The following is a 21,677-nucleotide window of genomic DNA, read 5'->3' as shown; positions in this document are numbered from 1 at the left end:
TATATATATTACTCTACAATAATTAAATTTATGGTATAGGTCACACGTAAAAATATATAAGAAAAAAATATATAAGAATAATAATTTAATTATAGAAAATATAACAATTTTTATTTCTCGTATAGTTTAAATTATAAAAAATTTCCTTATATATACAATTCTACAGAAAGACTTACACAAATATAATTTGAAATTCAATACTGGTTTATAATTCTTATATTAATGAACAAATCTTTTGTAGTCAATTTTTTCAAGCTGTACTAAGGGTTTCAATTGTTCTGCAAAAATTCTCATATCTTCAGCTATTGCATCTTGGCCACTAGGTGCTAAAACACTCAATTCCACTAGATAACTTTGAGATATTGCTTCCATACTTTCAGGTATTTTTCCCTGTTGTCCCATCTTAAATATTTTGGAAACTGTAACCTTCATTCTACCCTTACGAAACATATAACCACGTGCAATATATTCAAAATCTAGCCTACATCCAAGTTCTGTTAAAAAGTCAACAACAGTATTACTAGTTGCTATATCTAAGCTACTTCTAACGATTGTAGGTCTTGACTTGTCACCCAATTCAGGTTGACCGATATAACGTAATTGCCATGGCATATCTTGATAATCTAATGCTCTTCTTACACGTAAAAGTAATGGTTGTTCAGCTCCTCTAAAATATAAAGCATTAAGTAATGTCGTAGATTCATAAATAAAATAGTATTTGTAAAATTATTTTATATACCTGATGCTAAAACACATTTCATGATCATTAAAGGTTTCTGGTCCAGTATCTACATTATCACATAAACCACGTAATCTATGAAGCAATACTTCTACAGCACTGTCTAACACAGATCCTTGCAATAAATATTCTTGATTTGGAATAATATTAGATCTAATTGCAGCTGTTAAATTATCCATCGCTGTACTTATTGGTGCACTCATTTTTAAGGTTAGAAACTTTTCTTAGAAATAAATCTCTCGTCTTTGCAGAATAGAAAAGTGTTTGACAGATGTTCACTTTTATAGATTAATGTAAAACTTTAATGCTTATTACTCTTATTAGTAATAATTCTCAATACATAATCTAATACATATAATGCAATTGCAAATATTATTCCATGTAACAGCTGTTCATAAAATTTTCAATTCATAAACAGCTAACTTCACACAGAATTATAGCGGTATAGAAATAGAAAAAACAGTTTTATTTTTTAGAAATACATGTATGCTGTTATATGTACGTTAATAATCTGTATTTAACTCTTTCACTTTTTTCTTCCACTCCTATCATTATTTTATTAATAAAACTCATCGTTTTGAAATATTTGTAATAATCTGAATTTCTCCGTCATTAATTTAATATTACATATATGTGTATATATTTTTGTACACGAATATGTATCAAAAGGCTAAGAACAAGAAATGTAAATTACTCAAATTTTTATTAAGAACAGTTTTTTCTATAATAATTATGTCGACAAAATGCGTCCATAATTTATAAACAAATGTATTGAAGTAAAATTATAAAATACATAAAAATTATTAAACATTATAAAATATAATATGAAATACTGACAACCATAGTGTTATTACGATTAGAAGAAATTAGGTTACTATTGCATTTAAAAAACTAGTTATACCGTTTTCTTAAAACAAACAATATGCGTACATATTTAAATAGCCGGCTACTACAGTTAGCATGTTACGCAGAAGCACATGCCACGTTTGTTGATGGGTAGATAAAGTTGAGCACGCAAGCGCAAAACGGAATTTACAACATGGCGGAACGTAGGAAAAGCAAGAAGCGCAAGGATGTAAGCATCACATATGGCTGCAATTATTACAATATTATTTAACAGTACATATAAATTGTGGTGTTTATTTGGTGACTGAAAGTACAGTATTTCGTTTGATGTTAAATTCATTTTATTTTATCAGCTCAAACCACGTGGCAATATGGATAAGTGTTGTAACATAATCCAACGGATGACGTAGCAAACAAATCATTTTCATTCTATTCAAAATTCGTGAATTAACTTTAATTATATGATTCAATTATTCCTTAATAAACTACTTTATTTCGTTCTTCGTGGAAACTTATTATTTACGTTATGGGGTTTCTTTACATAGATGTTTGAAAATCGTTTTAATTGTATTCGGGTATATGCGAGTTACCATCTGTACCGTCTAAACTTTGACTGTTCTGTTTTTTGTACGGCATAAAGAATTACAATTTAATGTTTTGCATAAAAAATAAGACATTTTTAATTTATAATAATGAAATCTATATTTAGTTCTATAATTTATATGTATTTAATGAAATATTTACAAAGTACCATGGAAATGTAAAAAATTAAGCTTTAATCTTTTGTAGCAAGAAACATCAAGCACAGATAATGAAGTTGCCCCTGCAAAACCATCTAAGGAAGAATATGCAGTGGCTAAATGGATCCGTAACAATGTACCATCGAAAAAAACAAAATTTGATAGAAATCACAATGTCGAATATTTTACTGGCACTCGTGCAGTTGATGCTTTATTGGAAAAGTCACCATGGAGTAAAACTAAATTTGAAACACGTGAACAGGTTACAAGATTTCTAGATTTGATGTTGAGACATAAATTCTTTCATCGAGCAAAAAAGGTAGTAATCTCTGAAGGAGAATTATATAAAATACGTGGAATAAAGAAAAAGGTAAAAGAAAACAAAAAAGAAAAGAGATCTACTGAAAAAGAGAAGGAAGAGGCTAAAGAAAATAAAGATGCAACAGGTGAAAAAGATAATGAAAATAAAACTGAAGAAAAGAAGAAAAAGCCAAAGGTAAATTTTAGACGAAAGTAATAGTTTATTTATTTAGTGATATGTTTACTTTTTTTATAGACAAGTTATTGTTAATTACCCTTTCAGTGCTATGAATTCATATATGAGTTTAAGAAATATAATCAATCTATATGTATGTACTTATATAAAACTACAGTATGCATCATGAATTTGTGTATATATCTTATTTTAAAGTCGTATTTGCTATTACTTACATAGGTTTCCTTATAATATCTTATTTCAATGTTATTACTTGCTTTATTTTATGTTATTTTATTTCAATGAGTATTTTATAGCATAGTATCAAAATAATTTCAAATGCACTCTTCAAAAGGTAAATACTTGATTCAACCAAAATGCTACCAGATTAAATGTTTAATGAACAGTGCATATACATTATTAAGAATCCTAGTGCTGAAAGGAATAAATGTTAAAAGATACAGAAAAGTAAGTAATTTAAAAAGTTATTAATTAATGTAGGTGCGTTTGGAAATGCATATGGAACAATATTTTGTTGACTGCAACGATGCATATGTTTGGATATATGAAACAGTTCCTATATACTACTGGTTCTTTGGAGGCCTTGTAGTTTTAGGTGCAGTTGGTGTTTGTCTCTTCCCACTGTGGCCATTATCAATCCGTCATGGTGTATATTATATAAGTGTTGCAGCTGCTGGATTCCTTGTATTCATTTTGGCATTAGCATTTATTAGATTAATTGTATTTTGCCTTTTATGGGTTCCAACACTTGGCAAATGCCATCTTTGGCTTTTGCCTAATTTAACTGCAGATGTCGGATTCTTTGCTTCATTCTGGCCACTTTATCAAGTATGTATCAGCTTTTAATTTTTTATTATCTAACAAATGCAATGAATGCATGTATAAATATATTTCCAGTATGAATATTATGACTCCACATCTGAAAGTGACAAAAAAGTTAGTAAAAAAAAGAAAAAGAAAGAAAAAGACTCTGATACTGAAGAGGCACCATCAACACAATTGTAAGTAGAAATTTATTATAATATAAAAATATCAGACTTACAAGGCTTTTGTTTTATGAATATGTTGTACTTATTTTACACTTTCTTTATAGAGAGAAAAAATCTAGTATTAAAGAATTATCTAAAGAACATACTCAAATTGAAGAAATTTTATCTAGCGAAGAAAACAAGCTTCCTCCATCTGAATTAGGAGAAGGAGAAGAGGGTAGTGAAGGCTCCGAAAGTGAAAAATCTAACACAGGTCGAGATTTTGTGATGATCTAAAATAGAAATTGGCAATAAATAGTTTTTATTTATCTTTAATAATTATCACAATAATCAATAATTGAATCTTGTCAATTTTGACTAAATCGCATACAGGTTCATACATAAGGATTTATGTATAATTATTAACTTTTGAAGATATGTACGATTTATTTTGAAAAAAATTCTAATTTTGAATATTATTCAAGGCAAAATTGAAGATACAGTACATATATTAATAGAAATACGGTATACAAATTTAGCAAATTCAATCCATTTATTGCTTATAATAATACGTATCTTTGCATTGCATTTAGAACATTACAGCCAATTGAACAAGGAAATCGCATCTGTATTTTACAGAAAGAAAATTTTTGTAAAAATATCAATCTTGAAATTTCAGTTAAATATGTATTTTTATTTTAATCATTATTAATAATCATTTATTGAAGTGTGTAAATTTTACTTACAAGAATTTTTACTACAACGTACAATTACGTTTATGTGGGTGACCAAGGCTTTCCTGAATCGATTAGAAATCGTTTTTGATATTTTATATCGCAAAACAATAATAGTGAATTTTAAATTTCAGTAATACGATTTTCTCAGGTTTCAAAACTGTACAGTGCTTGATAACTAGAATCTCCAAGAACAAGACTATAAATTTATTTTAATCAATTGTTCACTCTGCCAGCGAGTTTGTTTTTGGCAGAGCCACGACCTGATCTTTCACAGATTTCGTACAACAAATTGTAATTTATATTTTTATGTAAAAATTCCAATGATAATAATTATTCTATTATTAATGTAACGATTATTATATTATTATTACAAAATAATCATCTTGATCATTGTAGATGCGCGAATCGTGACTCTAGCTATATTGAAATAAATGGTGAAAAGATCTGAAATTTATATACTGTTATAAAAAAAAAAGACATGGGAGGTATATATAAACATGTTACATCTACAACTCACACTTCTTTGGTTTCATGATTGTGTCATACACATCCAATATTGCTAGTTATCAACGTTTAGATAATTTGTATTAAGATCCTAATACTCTTATACTTATATAAGAATTTGTTTTAAGTGCATTGATTTGCACTTAACGCAGCAAAACTAAGTTTTAGTTATCTTTTACAACCAGTTTTAATATTAAAATAAAATATATTTAAGTTACTTTTATATTCTCACATACATATTTTGTGATCACGGATGTGGTTTCATTACTTCTCCTCGATTCAGTAAATTGCAACTTTTGCACTTCATTAATTAAAGTCATAAAGATTCGATACTTGCTTTTACAATTTATAAAGAAATATTTTTCGAAAACATTGGCCAAATTATTTTTTAACAAATTTAAATTAATTTTTACCTATATCTACATGTATTAATAATTAATATTGTGTCCTTTAAATATTACTTAGGAAATTTGCTTTTATTTATCGTTGAACGGGCATTAACTTTATAAGAAAGCGTTATATGGATGTATGATTTTATCTGAGATTTCTTGTGTAATGTTTCTGTAATACAGTTAGACATGATAATTTATGAAAGATAAAATCATTTAATCAAAAGAAATCAAAACTAGATACGATGTTTCCAAAGTAATCTAAAGTAATCGCATTAGGTTATATTCACTGATCTAGTCGTAGAGGAAGCAATTCTTAAAAAACCAAATTGAAAATCAGTACCTGGCAAAGAAGCTGGATGAACATACCGTTTCCATATTATCATGTTAATGAGCATTTAATATCACATTTTTTACCAAGCTCGTAAATTTACCGTTAAAGCTGTTTTAAGCGCCATGTGTGCCTTGCCTTTCCCACGAACGTTATATTAAAAAACCTATGTCGACGGTGTTTCAATTGTCGCATACGCTTTTACATATCGTGAATTGCAAACATTTCTAGCATTCAAACTTTTTATGTTTCGACCTTAGTCAGGTCATGTATGGATTATAGATCCGTTTACCGATCTAACGTTTCATTCAAAGGAATTTAATTAATTCGTGCAAATGAACCGCTTGGTTAAAAGCAAACTTTTCGCTTGGAAGGAATACACGAGGCATGTGCATGTGTATTTTTGTGCAGTCAGAGTGGCGGATTCGTAGGCTGGTTGGTCGCGAAGCGAAGGGCCGCGTCACGAAGGCAAAGTTAACGGCCCATAATTCATAGCCGACATATAATAAATATCGTTACTCCATCGTAAGCGCACGTAGACACGCGCATTGCGGTCTTATGTGCACGTACCCTTCGTGTAATATGTATGTAAAGATGTAAATGTTGGCGACTCCATATAGGCTTTCCCTGAGATTACGTGGTGAGCTTTCGTCCTTGGCAGAGGTAATAAAAGTCTCCTTTAACAATGCACTCACGCGCAGAATAAAATAATAGTCGCCCTTTTTAAAAGCCTTTTTACCCTTTTATCGTGTACCGTGAATATACAGGCGTTTTTTAAAATTCGTGGTCAAGAGAAATTCTTTATTGGTCCGTAGCTTCTTTGAACGTATTGCTTTTATATTCGTTAACTCATTTATCTTTGAAACGTTTTTGCTATCTTCCAGTGTATGTCATTCGCATTAATTTTATGTAACTGGTTTTGTAATAAAGAATTGTGTAATTGTTGTTATTTTTAATAAAATATCTACATTTATTTCGAGTTTTCTTAACTGTATAAATAGTATTCGTTTGAAAGTATTCGCATAATATATTTTTGTATCTTTTTTAGGTTATTTATTCTTCTTTATGAATTCGTTTCTTTCGCCACATTGATTTATTGCTTTAAAATTATGTTTACAAAAATTAATTTATATACAAATTATAAACTTATATTTACAAATATTTTATTTCCGAATCTATTACATTACAGTATGACTACACCGACTGTATATGTAAATGACTAACGGTAGGCAGAAAGAAAAAGAATTTTATACACTCGCATTTTTAGTCTTCCATGCCATTGGGTCATTGAACTTACGAAACAACGTTGTATCCTTGAGTTACAAGTTTATGTTTTTCGTTTTCTTCGACATTGTGTATAGGAGAGAGTATGTATAAATAAATGTGTACGTACATACCAACTTTGAGTTTCTTTATGAGATTTACAAAATTGTCACTTTAATTGTTAATTAGATTTTCTACTAATAATAACTAAAATAAATATAATTTTTTGTACTTTGCAGATGCATAAATGTCACGACAATCTCATGTATTTCACATTAACTTCAACGATCCTCCGAAGGAATAAGTTCCAAAGATACTGCAAATATGCTTGTAAACTCCACTCGTGTGTGTGAGCGTGTGTATCAAAATGAGATAAAAAATATTATACGCGCAGAGGCACCCAAAATAAGGTGAATAAAAAATATCTTGCATGGCCGACCACCGCGGTTTGCGGTTACAGTGTGCAACGAAAAAAGAATTCTTCATTTCGTCTCTTTCTTCTTCCTTTCTTCATTCGACTTGTTCCTGTCCTCTTGGTTCGCCATCCTTCTCTTCGTTCTTCGTTCGTGAGACTTTCAACGTGTGTAGACAGCCGGATTTATATTCAAATGAATCGCCGTGGAAGGGTCGACTTATCAACGTATCAAACCCGACGAGGCGAAGAATAGACAAGGGGGTGAGTTGCGAAAGAATGTTTGCTTCTTGATCGATCACTGGTATCGCTTGAGGGAATTGTTATTAATTATCCTAAGAACTTGTTCCTTGATAATTAATTCTGAAATACGAAGAACGCCCATTTCGTATTGTAGTCGAATCTGTCATTTATCATATTATTATCCAACTAAATATTTATGTATCGTCGACGACTGGCGTTCAGTGTTAAAAATTAAAACAAATTTTATATTTTATATCGTAATATAAAATGTTTTCGATATTTCAAAGGACCAATGTATATAGTTTTTAACTCTTTGCGCTTGTGCGAAATATTTTTTTAGTATATTCGTTGTAATTAATACGCACAGATTTATATACGTAAAAGATTACCGTGGCAATTACGTAGACAGATAGCCGATAACGACGACTGCCCTTTCGAAATATTACGCGGCGAATAGTCATCATTTTGTGAATAAGCTCGAAAAGTTTTTCGAGGGCGCAATTATCGGCAGAACGATTTCCTTCGTTCGCGCCGCTACATGACTTTATTTAGCTTTAGTTTGTTGAAACCGGTTGCAAGCGACTTCTCTCTTCTCTTACTGCAATACCGAGAGTTCGGTGCTCCGCATCATTTAGGGTTCCTCGGGTGGAGGAAGGAATTTCGCGTTCACCACGCTCGACAGCTTCTTTCGCATAAAGGTAATCCTTCGTGCAGCAACTTTCGAATGATTTAGTAATACGTGCTTTGATTTATCGAGTATTTATGAATTCGTAACACCAATCATTTTTCGTTGGGTTGCGTTTATAAGTTACACGATTTCGAAAAAAATATTAATAGAAACGAAACGTTATAATTCATACGAATAATTGGGTTGCAACTGCGATATCAATCGGATTAATTAGCGAACAGAATGATCAAATTTACTGTACAATTATAAATACAATTAAATTGTGACGAAGCGATTTATTAAGTTAGTTACGATATAATAGATTACAGACGATAATCGTAACGCAACAATTTAGTTGCGATAGTCGATTTATCTTGCGATCGAGGAACTTTTAAAAGCTTCGATCCCTTCGGGGAATGACGTTCAAGTGCAAAGAAATTCGGTCAGGGCCGTCATACGACTCGATCTTCCGCTTTTTGCAGTTAAAGAGTCGCGTCTTAATTATCCTTTTTTCTTATCCGTCGGAGCTTGTAAATTACATTCCATGGTTGGCCGACGTACCAGGAGGAAAGCGGATCACCGTGCTTCGCATTAGATCGAGCGTGGGTAGCTTGCGTCATTAAGCATAGTAACTTACGGTACAAGAATGACTTTGGCTTTGGCGGAGAAAGTGACCGGGTGTGGCCATTGCGAGACATTGTACATCGTACGCATTTGTATACACTAGCCTCGAAGAAAGATTTTCGTTGTTCGTTGTCTTTGACAGCGTCTATTGTTCTATCGATTTTTCCCTTGTCTCAATGGTTAAGACGTTTCTCTTAGTAAAGCTGTTCTGAAACTGCAACCCATAAGGATGTAAATCTCATTTCTAACAGTCGGGTCTGCCAGTACGGCAGTTATTATCGCGAAAGGAATTTAGTTGAAGAAATCGGCGAATTCTTTTTGTTCTAATGAATTCTTACTTAGCGAGAAATTGAACGTAATTCATATGGAGATATTATCTACGCTCTATGATTTTTGTATATTATGAAACAAATATAATTTTTTTCATATATGATTTTATTTTCAAGGAACATCGTTGCCGATGTACTTTGTATAGCTTAATACGTATAATTTCATCAGAATGATACAGATTGTATCGTACTTAAGGATATATCGTAAATGCAACATGTCTTCGTCGACTGATGTTTGCTTCGAATAACGAGAAGGACGTAAAGCATGTTCAAACCTCGAATAAACGTAGAAAAACTGGCCTCCGAGTCTTGCGAGGTACGCTGCAAAGCTTTGTGTCAAATTTGGTAAGTTTAATATTTATGTTTCCGGTTGAAGCCGGTTTGTCGGTAGCATTATTGCGGAACATATAAAAAAAGTGCGGGCATATGTATCGAAAATCTTTAACCGTATTAAAAAAGAATTAATTCGCATAAAACAATGTTGAAATCATTAAACTATGTTAGACATGTCCTGCACATATTGCATAAAATTATAGAAGAGGAACGAGTACCAGTTATATTTTTTTATTTTTAGTTATAGTTTCCCACGGATTAATGGATACTTTGGATAAGTGTATCCATAATTGTAGTACTAAAAATTGACTTCTACTTTTAAATATATAGGCGATGACTTGGATCGCTAAAGTAAACTGCATCGAATTAAACGCTATTAAAATGTGGTGTTCGTCGAGTATACGTTAGTAGCGGAAACGATGGAAATTCTAGGCACTGATGCATTCGAATTTCAAGATTTTTATCTGGCGAGCTCTGTGTTTGGAATCATTGTTTTCAGGAAACGTAAGAAACGTAAGACGTGTTCGAACTTACTATCAACCAAGTTGAGCCACCCGAACCAAACGTGCAAACGGTTTGGCCGGTTTTCGAGGTAGAGTTCATCGAACCTTGGTTGCAAGGGATTGATCGTGTATGGCTACCGAAGGTATGTGCACAAACAATCATTGATCTGTGACGCCCGACCGCCTACATATTACTTACATATTATCTAGTTCGAGCTCAAATAGGACGCGCCGCTTAGATCCAGAAACAAAACCTCTGTTATCACTTTCATCAGCTACGAATAATTTTATAAGCAATTTCTAGGCCAAGGTAAATAATTTTCACTACTAGCGTCGAGTAAGAGTTTTATCCGATCGTATACAACTACTTGCTCTTCTTTTAACGAAGATCTTTCCTTTCAAACTGTTTATATGTCGTTATATATCATTGGCTATTTTATTATATACTTATTACATTATATTTATTATATACCAAGACGACTGGCTTGAAAATAAAATTACTACAATTCTTTTTACAGCGAATTCCGTAATGAAAAAGAAGACCGTGGATCTGTCCGTGAGAATATTTGCCATTTTTCGTAGTTTAAGAATGCACAGAAACTCGTTAAACATTTCTTCGATCTTTCCTCATCCACCGAGCCGTACACTCGCCTCTTTCCTCTTCTTTGCAACTGAGAAGAACCGTCCCGGGACCATTGTTAAATCTTTTTCGAGGTTATTACACGTACGATATGTAAATGTGTCGCTGGGTCCGGTCCTCGACGTCGGAGGACCAGCTTCTTTCTTTTTCTTTCTTTCATTCCGATCCTTCTCTCTATTTCTCTTTTATTCCACACGGCTTCTTCTCTCATCTTGTCAGGGGCGGATCAGATCGAATCCGTCTCGATAAAATAGACCTGTTCACGATAATAAAGCCAGCCAATTACAATTCATGAGAGGCAAGTCAATTCATTCGTCGAGATGATCTTCCGAATTTCTTGTTTCTTACTGCAACTATTCTATATATATATGAAATAATGTTTCTTTATTAGACCACTAAATATCGTATACCTATTTATACTGTATTCGCTATAATTATACTGTATTTCATTACACGTATAATTTATATGAAATAGCACGCACATCATACGAAATAAAATTTTCTTTCGTAAAAATGAATTGTTAAAAAGATTATCGAAGTTTCTATTTTGCACATTTATATATATATATGTATAATTATATCGAATTATAAACCTTTATTCGTCAATCCAACAATTCGATGAACTCATATTTTTTATGCCAAAAATAGCACCTACGTAATGAAGATTTATAAAATATCGAAGACGAACAAGTATCCAACTACGATTCTTACCTAAAATGTTTCATCAGGTAATTGTAAGTAAGAAGTATCGCTCGTTCATAATTCAGTACTCAATTTTGGCGTAATAGTTTGTATTATTTTTAGCAAAATATTGATATTCTATTATTTAAACTATTCGATAGAAAAAGAAAACTCTATTGGAAAGGTTTGCGTGGATCCGCTCCTGCTGTATGCCACTACTACCTCAGCATCGTCATCACCATCTCCCTGGCTCCTCCGTAACGGATAGGCTTCACCTCCAGAACGGAACTCCAGTCTGCTTCCAGTTTCTCCCTCGAGAATGCTTGTTGACTTAGTCGGAGTTTGGCTCCCACAACGCGCGCTTCGTGGCCACTCCACTGACTTGTCCCATCAGAGAACTGGTCCATGCTCTGACAGAAAATATCATTTAGTATCGAAGATCTTGGAACAACTTGCATAGTGTTCGTTGACCTTCGTTGCATCGAATTATTCGATACGAAAAACATTCCCTAAGGATACAAAAAGACTTTCGAATCTACTTCGCAATTGTGTTTTGTTATAATTTCGATAGTGTTTATAATTAAAGTAAAAAAGAAAGAAAAGATAACATTATCGTTCAAAGAAGTTGATACGAGGAAGAAATGTGTGGCAAGCAGTATCGTCGAGATATCGAAGACAGACAATGATCGACACTTGAAAGGTTCATTTATTATCACGATTAAATACAAAGTCATAGTTAATATTCGTATAATTCAATGTTAAATCGATTATAGTAATGTGCACCGTGATACCTGTTTTTACAGGTTTTACTCTGGTTTTACTCAGTCTATGCTTCACTCTACTTACCGCTGACCCTGTTCATAATAATTAATGGTGTTAGACTCCGTGAATGCCTGCGGACTGGTCATGCCTGGCTCTCATACAGAATAGGCTGCGGTTTTATTTGCTTCTATTAGCACTGGTTATTTTCAAAATTGTTTGTAAAGAATTTTTCTGCGGTAAACGTTTGCTTTAAAAATAGTTATAGCCTATTGTTATAGTAATTGGGGGAATGATGAATTCTTTCTCCACGTGTATTTAGTTATAATACAAGTATCAGTTTTTGAATATCGTTATCGCGATTGTTATGTTATACTTGTAGCGAGATGATCCAAGAGCTGGTGGTGGTAAAAACGAGATAAATTAGAAATATCTCATTTACGTCACAATGTAAATCTTTAATTTATATAACTTCCCAGAAGGAAATGTAAAAATCTGTACTAGCAGTATAATTTGCGAAGTACGACGGAAGAACGAGTATACAACGTACGGTCTATATTTTCTTCAAGAGAAAAGCAATTTTCCATTTGTTGGTTTGATTATTAGCGACGCGCGTTAGTGCGATTTCCAAGCAGTTCCTGATTAAAACCGGTGCTCACTTTTACCCAGGCACTAAATCTAATCAAATGAACCGACAAGGTTTAATTACCGAGGCGAATCGTAATTACAGGTGTGCCATTCTTCGGAGGAAAGGGAGGCGGGCGCATAAGGATGCGCTTACGCAGGAAACGGTGCATGTCCCGGTGACGCTACAGAAACTTGGAGCCATACAGAGCCATACAGAGATAACCACGGAAGTACGGATGACGCGATGAGACTGAGCCCGATTATCTTGTCGTGGGCCACAGCGAGTTGGCTTGGTCCAACCGGAACTACGGCGATACGAGCTCAAGCCTCGAAGGACTACGAGTTGTCGACTGAATTCTTCCTGGTACCTAGCGACGTAGCGATGGACAAGAACGGTCTGGCCAGTGTAGCGAGTGTCATCAGCGTTCCAGCACCGAACAGGACGGTTTCGGTGTTCAAAATGCCTCCTGGAAAGAAGAACCAGGAGATCGAGGTCGATACTCGGCCGTACTCGAGGTCCTTGCTCAGACAACGACCCTGGGCTCTTCCTCTGGCGGCCCTCAGCGCAGCCACGATGCTCCTCATGGCTGGCTTCGAGGTTTTCGTACTGCTCAAGGTCGGTTCGTTTACCTTTACAACCAACCTTTTTCAAACCGATCTCGGTCGATCGCAAATTCAACCGAAGATCAGAGAAACGATAGTTCGCTGGTGAAAATAGAGGAATGTACAATTTATTTATCGAAAAACAGCGTTTATAAAAATTTCGTTAAATCTATACGCGGTCGATCCTAGTTTCTTTCTCGTCCATTGTAGATTACTTGTATATCACGTAATCGCTTTACGCTTCTCAATGGTTTTCATTAAAAAAAATCCCCAAAGGTATTTGTAAATATTATAAATGTAAATCGCGAAGGGTATTATTTTAAAATGCAAGCGTCGTGGTGACATACAATTTATAATTCGACGGTTTCACTACCGGAAATAGAGCGCAAAGACGTTTTGTTTTACAAGCGCTAAAAAAAAAAGCGGGAAGAGCTTGTTACCAATTGAACCGATCGCGTGCGATAGCGTGAAACGTATTTTCGCGGTCGTATAAGCATCTATAATTGAAATTTGAGGAAGCACCGGATTAATAGAGCTTAGAAAGAAATCTTTATCTCTTTTCCTCTCGATAGTACGTGGAAATGTATACAAGAATTTATGGTAATTGTTTTCGTTCATACTTCGACAAGCTCCAATAACCAGCACGCTCGCAATTTCGCCGAGACCTAGGCCTAGTTTGCATGTCGACTGCCTATTTCTCCTAGTCGTGTCGTCTGCTCGTATCGATACACTCCATTGAACAGGAGCCACCAGGAAAGCCTTTGATAGCTTTGATGTCTATACTATCTTTAATAGCGTCATTATGCTGCCAAGGATTTTAACGTTGATCGTCATTCTCTCAAATTTAAATTGCAAGACAGGGGGGAAATCCCGATCAAATGTTCTCAGAACCAATTACTGCTCGTCCTTTCTCTTTTATTTAATATTCTTACAAACGAGAAATGAAATATTAGCGTAAATCAAAGCAACAATTAATTTAATTCATTTTATCAAACATATGCATGTAGTTGCATGCATCGTCAAGGGTTCCATGTTTATTTTAACAGATACGTATGGCTGCTTTATTAGTTAGTCTAATTGGTGAAATTAACCCGCGTAATTATAATTTATCTATGTATGATTATATCGCGGCATGTAAAGATTCACTTTGCGAAAAGTCTGACATGCAACAATTCTTATCTTATCCTTCTAGCTTGTCGAACATTAATAGGACAAACGCAGATAAACAAGGAGATTTTACCTTAGAAACATACATCGAGGTACTTTCTGTTTGCCATATCGAGGTTTCCTTCGTTAAGGAAGAAAAATTAGAGCATGCTGATTTTCTCGCGTGAGACGCCACCGTTTACTACTTGCTTACATTATTCTCCCAGAATTTCTGTCCTACAAAATCGTATATGATGTAAATTATGCTCTTAGAATACGTTTCGTCAATACTACAAAAATAGTCGGTGTAAAAATTATCTTCACCATAAAAATATATACAAATAACATAACATTTAATGACATTTTCCAGGCAAGGGTAACCGCGCCAAACAGACGACATTTATTTCTGGGACAAGCTCTACTTTTAGGCCTTTTCCTCCTGGCAGGACTCTCAGCAGCAGCATCCCTCAGTCAAAACCCTCTGTCCTGTGCTGCATTTAGATTAGTCGGCTTACCTGCTGCTCTTGTATTTGCAGCCTTGCTGGTTAAATGCGTGTTCCTGCTCTCGTTAAATAGTGGAGTTTATCTACCAGCACCTTATCAAGTAAGTTTGATAACGATTCAGAATCCTAATACATTACATTGCAAAATACATTGCAACGTAAGAAGAACGTAAGTTTTCCATTGCGTAGGTAAGATGAATTCAAAATTCATCGAAAGGAAAGTAAACTTAACATTTTTTCGACAAAAGACGTCTCTCTTTTTTCACTCGCTGTTTAATAATTTTCTATTTTACGACTTACTTACAGTTGAGTAATACGTCATTTTTAAGGTGTAGCGAGATATCTAATTTTTGTAAAATTAGCCAACAGTTCATTGTGCGTACTATTAAAAAAAAAAAAGGAGCGTAGAATCTATTATTTCTACTGCGGTTCGTAATTCGTCTAAATTTATACGTCGTTTCCAACGAAAGGTAGAGATGTTTCTTTAATTTTGTATAGTGTTACTTTCTATGCCATTCATCCAATGCCTGACCGTAAGGCGATTGAAACACAATCGAAAGTTCTTGTCCTAGCCAGTGTGAATACAGCCTTAGAAAACGGCTCGCAGAAACTCGTGGAACAACTCTCACGAAGGATGCACGGGATTTTTCTTATTTCGCCGTGTCGGAGATCCGGATGTCGATCTCGATCGACTATTTGTACGTGCGGGACGGGATCTGAATGAAAAGTAACGCAGTAGTAACGCCCGCTACTAATAGCAGTAAATGCAGCTGTTGTGGTCGTTAAGCTTGCCTTGCCGTTCGTTGAATAATATTAATATCTCCGACATTTTCTGCCTCGCCTAACGGATTCAACGGATTTTCTTCTGTTGCTTTTTATCGATAGGTGTGATTATATGCATCGAAGGAAGCGACGTTAAAAACTAGAAAGCAATTTATAAAATAATCTGTTAGAAAAATCAACCGTATCTCTTTTCCTCCTATAATAATTCTTCGTTTATAATCGCGATCGTTTAATAGAACCTTGAACATGGCAGGGAACTGCTCGTTCATCAATAAATTATAATGTGACTGACAAGCGTTAAGAATGTTAATTAAGAATGCCATCGTAATAATTACAGCGATTCATCGTTAATCGGTCAAAGCCCGATGCCCATTCAATACATTTTTCAAGACTCTATTGAAATACAGCTTATATACGTGTACCACATACGCGAACGTTAATATATGGTGTATGTTCGTCCTCTGTGTTACAGGCACTAGTATTGGGATTCGCCGTGCTCGTGCAGGTAGCTATCATTGGACAATGGTTTTACGGCGAACCACCTACGGTGGTTCAGGTACAAAATACAGGACAAAACTCTCCGATGTCCTGTTGCAAAACTCCTCTTGGACAGATAGTGGCTTCCCTCGGGTAAACTTTTGAAATGTAAACCTCTTCCATCGACAATATTTCACGGTTTTAAAAATGACACTTGCTATCGGGCTATGAATTGAAATTACACCTTTGCAATGGAAAGTTGTTAGGAAATATTTCCAGACTTGTACGATTCTAATCTTCCTATAATTCGAATGAAACTTATCCGGCTTTAACACGCTATCGGTATAAAAGCGAAAGAAAGATAATTTTTCCAAACCTATAGAAACGTAAATTCCGAATGAAATTTTGAAGGTGACGCATTGAAGATCGGACGATCGATTTTCAGATATCCGGGCGCGCTGTTGGTTGCAGTAGCTTGTTTAGCAGTTCGAGCACGCGGCGTTCGAGACAACAACCGGGAAGCAGCATTTATTGGCTTGGCTGTTGGTTTATCGCTTCCGATTTGGATATCGAGTGCGATCGGTTCAGTGGCTGCCTCGACGGAGAGTGACAGAGAAGCCTGGCTAGCTTATGGTTTATTGACTACTTCCCTTCTCGTGTTCCTGACGATGTTCCTGCCGAAGGGTCGGCAGTTAGCTGCCCTCGGTCGAGAAGCTTCCGCAACGGTGATTCGTGATCGAGACGATGCTTTGAGCTCGCTTCCTGGCAGCCGTTACTCGCCTTCCTTCTTCCACTTCAAGCCAGCTGAAGCTTCTTTAAAGAGAAAGATGCATTATCACAGCGGCGGTACGTTCATAGTTGTGTACTCTTCGGCTTGTTACGTGTATGTAATTGAAGACATTTTCACCAATTAAAGCGTTACCGCTAAGCTATTTATTAACGCCTCCTCGGCGTACAGAATCTGTTAATAACGTCGTTAATTAAGAAAAACAAAAATCACGAGCATTTAGCCAAAATCCGTATCGTAAAGTTTTGTTATAGCAAGAAATTTCGTATTGCTTCGCTTTTTTCTTTTGTTTATTTTACGAATGATACTTTCCAAATGTTGAAATTGAGCGTCGTGCTGATTTCACTATATTTCTTTTATCAAACGAGCAAATTTCACCTGCGTTTTCATGCACGCATCCACCGTTTCTTGTAGCTCGCTCAAACGTCGTTCCGTTTCGATCACTTCGCACAGTATCAGCGTGTTCGTCATGTTTTATCCATTTCAACCGATCGTAAAACTATATACGAAGAAAGAAAATGATTAATTAAAGTTTAATTAATACAGCGAAGCTATTGTACGTGCGTACGTGTTACGACGAGCTATTAAAAAGTAAAATTTTAGAATTAAAATTTTTCTTGCGTGTAAACAGTGTTAAATCTTATACGGTTTACGACAGGAATGTACACGTTAAAATTATATCAACTCGAATTTAATGAAAATCAATTAGTACTAATTGTTAGTGTTTTTACCATTGGTATAATATAATAGTGCATATATTATTGATGCCTTTGATTGCAGATCGCGTGGCATTAGTTTCATCCGCTATACCTGGATGCACTGCCTGCAGGCATGGTGGAAGCCCCATATACTCCGACGGTAAGTCCCTCTAGAAATTAGCTAATTGTAAAGTATCAGCATTTATGTTTGTAACAACCTAAGCTATATATCATTTTAGTTGCAGAACGTTAGTTGTATTAGGAAATACAGCTTAGGAAACACGTAATTAAAGTAATAGCATGAAAATTTATACAATAAGATATATACATTGTCGGTAATACACAGAATATTCGCGGTATTATTCGCCAATCCCTCTCTTGCGATACATGAGATATATAATTTATTGCGGATCTTCAAGGGAAAGAAAATGCAATTTTATCGATCTAAAAATTTTCCTACCGATAGAACGATTAAAAATTCTTTTGTACAGTGTTTTAGACATCGAAACCTAAAGATCTTTCGATATTATATTATCAATGATTTAATATGCCTAATGTTTAATCGAGTTAACGCTAAGCCAATGGATACGTATTTTATTTAAATCGAACATACCGAGCACAAACTGATAATTTTGGTACCCGAGCGTAATCAAGGAAGAAAAATACCACAGATATTACAGTAGTCCCGGAAATACCTCAGTTGATTCTCTCGGTAAATTCCCCGTCCAAACTTTTCCTCCGTTACGGCGTCGCCTCTGGCGACCTTCACCTCGAGGAACGAACGAACGAAAGGGAGGAAAAACCTCTTACTGGAAAGGTGGAGAGGGAGAAAGTTTCGAGGCGGAGGTCAAGCGCTTCTCCGAGAATTAATGTGGAAGGGGAAACAAATCCCGTTAGATCAGACGACGCTAGTTAATCGGTGACCTGTTGTTGGTGGTGGCTGATTGAACTTTTTTCGACAAAGGAGAAAACAAATTCTCCACTTTCGTAGGTAACAGCTAGTCAACATTTTCCTCTAAATATAACATTATTGGAGCATGAATCATCGAACGTACATTGTCGCAGATACCGCTCTAAATTACAAACTCCACATTTTGTAAATTAGATCGTCCGGATGAGAAAACTTTCGAACAGAGGAATACTCGTTTTTTCTTATAGCGATACCTGATACGAAAGATAAAGGGGGTAAATAAGAGTTTTATTTAGTAAACTGATTCTTCATCCAATTTATGATAATGCTTTGATCCAATTTATCCCATGCGATTGATCCATCAGTAAGGAAACAATGTTTGACAAGTTAGCTTTTATATAGATAATTAAGTATTGTTTTTATGCAGATAATATAATATGGAGATAACAATCTATTATCTTAGGATACGAGAAGAGAAAAACAATTCTATAGTCGCGGTTGCCATCGATAAAATATGCTGTACTTAGCTACTTTTTGGAAAAAGAAAATTTAAATTGTCGAATAATATCTCTTTTTAAGAAGGAAATGTTTCAAGTAAATGTGTTAGCTTCGTAATATATCTCTTTATCGTAATGTCCATTATTACGAGTAGGGCGTGTATTATACTACATATTGCGAGGCAGAGGTCACTAGCCTGCCAGGCATAAACCATCCGCTCGTTTATGACACCGGTTCTAGTTATCATAATATTCAGCTACATCGTTTTTCAAACTTTCGATTAAGTTTATAAATCAATTGCCGTTGCGTAAAAAGTTTGATTGAGATTTCGCCAGAAATATTCTTCAGTTTCTTACGAAACAACGGTATCTGCCTGTCCTTTTGTATCTCTCTTTTAATTTGAAGGAGCAAGGAAAAATATTATCCAATAGCTGATCAAAGGTGATAACTAAATTCCTATGTCAAAAGTCTTCTTTTATGGCCACTTTCTAATCTCTTTACTAATCTCTTTAATAATAATAAGTCTTAATATCCACATATTTATCTAATAAAAGTTACAAGTATTTGTACTACTCCGGTTTAAAATTTCTAAGAACTTTTTCCACGATTCCGAAAATAAACATCTTATTAAAAGTTACTGGCCGACTTTTTCCGTTTCCATTGGTCCTTCGTGACAACACAGTTTCAAAAATAATAAAATTACTCTCCCGTAACAAGAAACTTTCGAATAATCACAAGTTTGTGAGCAACGTGACAGGTGTGACCCACTTTGAAATGCGGTTACGTGTACGAAACAATTGTGCCTCTGGTTAATGGAGATTTTGTGTCAGCATTTCGCACGTAATCTCCTGAAGCCTGTCATAAATATTTGCAGAACCTAAACACGGTTAAAACGAAGATAAAATAATACGAGTACGAATAAAATATAGAAATGTAACACCAAATATAAATACATTTATCGTGAAAATTACGCTCCACTGCTTAACACGGCCGGAAGGATAAGCGAGCACGCGACCTTTTCATTGTTACCGGAAATTAACAGCGTGTTTTGGCAGGACGTAAAAACGGATAACAAATTGCCACCCAGCTGTCAAGTTTCTTAGTCATATTTTAAAAATACGTAAATTCTATTCCTATGAAAAATAGAATTTGTGGGTAAATCTTAAAATTACTTTGATAATGTAATACGAGTTTTCGCTGACTATTTCCACGATTATGAATGAGAAATAAATATATTTTACAGATGTTCATGCACCGATGGAGACGTTCGTCTTACCACCAGGCATGTATTTGAGGCCGGAAGACGCAGGAAATTTGTACACGACTCTATCAGCGAATCCGAACGTATTCTTTCAACGAGCAGCTCATCCCGGGATGATGTATTGATAATTTTCCAGACACACATTCAAATAAATGTCCGATAAAAGGACTGCTTTTCTACATTCTTAGATTAGATAACCATCAGGCGGACTTCGTTTTCTGTTCGCTTGTTTTGTTATTGTAGATAATAAAACGTGTAAGCTTCGTTGGAGATCTTTTTATTAGCTTCTCTCATTGCGGAAGCTATGCACGATTATTTCGATAACAAATCAAAATATAGCAACTGGAGGCGAATTTCGCAAGAAATTATAATAAAGGTACGATCCATTTTTTATATGTCTTTTTTTTTTCTTTTCATCATTATACCTTGATTATCGAGATTTCAATAATACCTACAAGGAAGATCATGCGAATAACGCATTGATGAAACTGCTGGCCTTCTCTATGTTAAAATTCAATCGTACATTACATTGAAAACAATTCTTCGTTTCTTTCTTATCAATGACTCATTTCCTCGCGATTATCACCTTTGCAGCTTTTTCTTATTGAGGCGCAGTTAGTTTTAGATTATACCGTGCAGTGGAACAAATCTAAAAGCTTGAAAAACTATTTGAAGAATCCCAGATGTATAGTTGTGTTTTATAACATAATATTTACATCTTCTACCTAAATGGTAAAATGAAAGGATTATAAATGTCTAAACATTGAGAACAATATCTAGACAGATTTATAGTCATTTTTATAATATTCGCGTATCTTTCAAAAAGGCTGTGGCGTTATTCAAATATACTACACTACTGTTTACACATGGCTATTATTGATTACAGATTACGTACTACAGTAGAACTCTATTTATCCGAACTTGTCAAAGAATAGAACTCATAAGTGGAACGTTCATATAATAGTAGTTGACTGGTTTTTATAATTACCTATATGATTTTTTATCCAAATAGTTAGATACGTAGTGGAAAAAACAAATTTAATCGCACATTTGCCCATCGTTTCTCTGCTTGCAGAAATGCATCATTTCTTATTTTGTAAATGAATTTCCGAGACCTGTAATTTCAAAATGCTCGGATTTTTAGCTAATCGATTCTTTATTTATTTGTATTATTTTATTT

The 21,677-nt window shown here is 34.5% G+C and overlaps 3 protein-coding genes and 1 long non-coding RNA gene across 5 annotated transcripts; 2 read left to right on the top strand and 2 right to left on the bottom strand.

The window, feature by feature from the left end:
• Window positions 1–84: 84 nt before the first annotated feature.
• Med18 (mediator complex subunit 18) lies at window positions 85–1,162 on the bottom strand. The gene is made up of 2 exons (XM_071999831.1): window positions 740–1,162; window positions 85–667 (listed from the first exon to the last, which is right to left on the bottom strand). The coding sequence occupies exons 1-2, from the start codon at window positions 940–942 to the stop codon at window positions 220–222; spliced, it is 651 nt and encodes a 216-aa protein (XP_071855932.1). The 5' UTR covers window positions 943–1,162; the 3' UTR covers window positions 85–219.
• A 501-nt stretch (window positions 1,163–1,663) lies between these two features.
• Window positions 1,664–5,253, top strand: Trp1 (translocation protein 1). Of its 2 annotated transcripts, none has more exons than XM_071999822.1 (5): window positions 1,664–1,814; window positions 2,375–2,821; window positions 3,302–3,649; window positions 3,719–3,822; window positions 3,915–5,253. In XM_071999822.1, exons 1-5 carry the CDS (start codon window positions 1,779–1,781, stop codon window positions 4,084–4,086), a joined length of 1,107 nt encoding a protein of 368 aa, XP_071855923.1. In that variant the 5' UTR covers window positions 1,664–1,778; the 3' UTR covers window positions 4,087–5,253. The 2 variants fall into 2 exon arrangements, with proteins under 2 accessions (XP_071855923.1, XP_071855924.1); XM_071999823.1 differs by lacking the exon at window positions 1,664–1,814 and adding an exon at window positions 1,996–2,160.
• Window positions 5,254–13,075: 7,822 nt separating this feature from the next.
• On the top strand, window positions 13,076–20,890 carry LOC139985411 (uncharacterized). Its single transcript, XM_071999820.1, has 6 exons — window positions 13,076–13,447; window positions 14,951–15,184; window positions 16,339–16,496; window positions 16,789–17,189; window positions 17,911–17,988; window positions 20,480–20,890. Exons 1-6 carry the CDS (start codon window positions 13,076–13,078, stop codon window positions 20,620–20,622), a joined length of 1,386 nt encoding a protein of 461 aa, XP_071855921.1. The 3' UTR covers window positions 20,623–20,890.
• LOC139985421 (uncharacterized) lies at window positions 14,399–17,981 on the bottom strand. Its single transcript, XR_011799409.1, has 3 exons — window positions 17,862–17,981; window positions 14,920–17,629; window positions 14,399–14,817 (listed from the first exon to the last, which is right to left on the bottom strand). It is a non-coding gene; the product is annotated as an uncharacterized lncRNA (long non-coding RNA).
• Window positions 20,891–21,677: the final 787 nt, after the last annotated feature.

The sequence above is a fragment of the Bombus fervidus genome, chromosome 3, assembly GCF_041682495.2.
Source record: "Bombus fervidus isolate BK054 chromosome 3, iyBomFerv1, whole genome shotgun sequence".
In the NCBI taxonomy this organism is placed as follows: domain Eukaryota; kingdom Metazoa; phylum Arthropoda; class Insecta; order Hymenoptera; family Apidae; genus Bombus; species Bombus fervidus.
The sequence above is the reverse complement of the archived record's forward strand: the minus strand, read 5'-3'. Positions and strand labels throughout refer to the sequence as shown.

What these genes read in the sequence shown, in the direction of transcription:
- Med18 (XM_071999831.1), bottom strand. Translation starts at nt 942, where the DNA reads ATGAGTGCACCAATAAGTACAGCGATGGATAATTTAACAGCTGCAATT. An exon ending in GAAATGTGTTTTAGCATCAG is followed by an intron (nt 668 to 739) that starts GTATATAAAATA and finishes TTTATATTTTAG; the next exon opens with AGGAGCTGAACAACCATTAC.
- Trp1 (XM_071999822.1), top strand. Translation starts at nt 1,779, where the DNA reads ATGGCGGAACGTAGGAAAAGCAAGAAGCGCAAGGAT. An exon ending in AAAGCAAGAAGCGCAAGGAT is followed by an intron (nt 1,815 to 2,374) that starts GTAAGCATCACA and finishes AATCTTTTGTAG; the next exon opens with CAAGAAACATCAAGCACAGA. An exon ending in GAGGCACCATCAACACAATT is followed by an intron (nt 3,823 to 3,914) that starts GTAAGTAGAAAT and finishes CTTTCTTTATAG; the next exon opens with AGAGAAAAAATCTAGTATTA.
- LOC139985411 (XM_071999820.1), top strand. Translation starts at nt 13,076, where the DNA reads ATGAGACTGAGCCCGATTATCTTGTCGTGGGCCACAGCGAGTTGGCTT. An exon ending in AGGTTTTCGTACTGCTCAAG is followed by an intron (nt 13,448 to 14,950) that starts GTCGGTTCGTTT and finishes GACATTTTCCAG; the next exon opens with GCAAGGGTAACCGCGCCAAA. An exon ending in GATGCATTATCACAGCGGCG is followed by an intron (nt 17,190 to 17,910) that starts GTACGTTCATAG and finishes CTTTGATTGCAG; the next exon opens with ATCGCGTGGCATTAGTTTCA.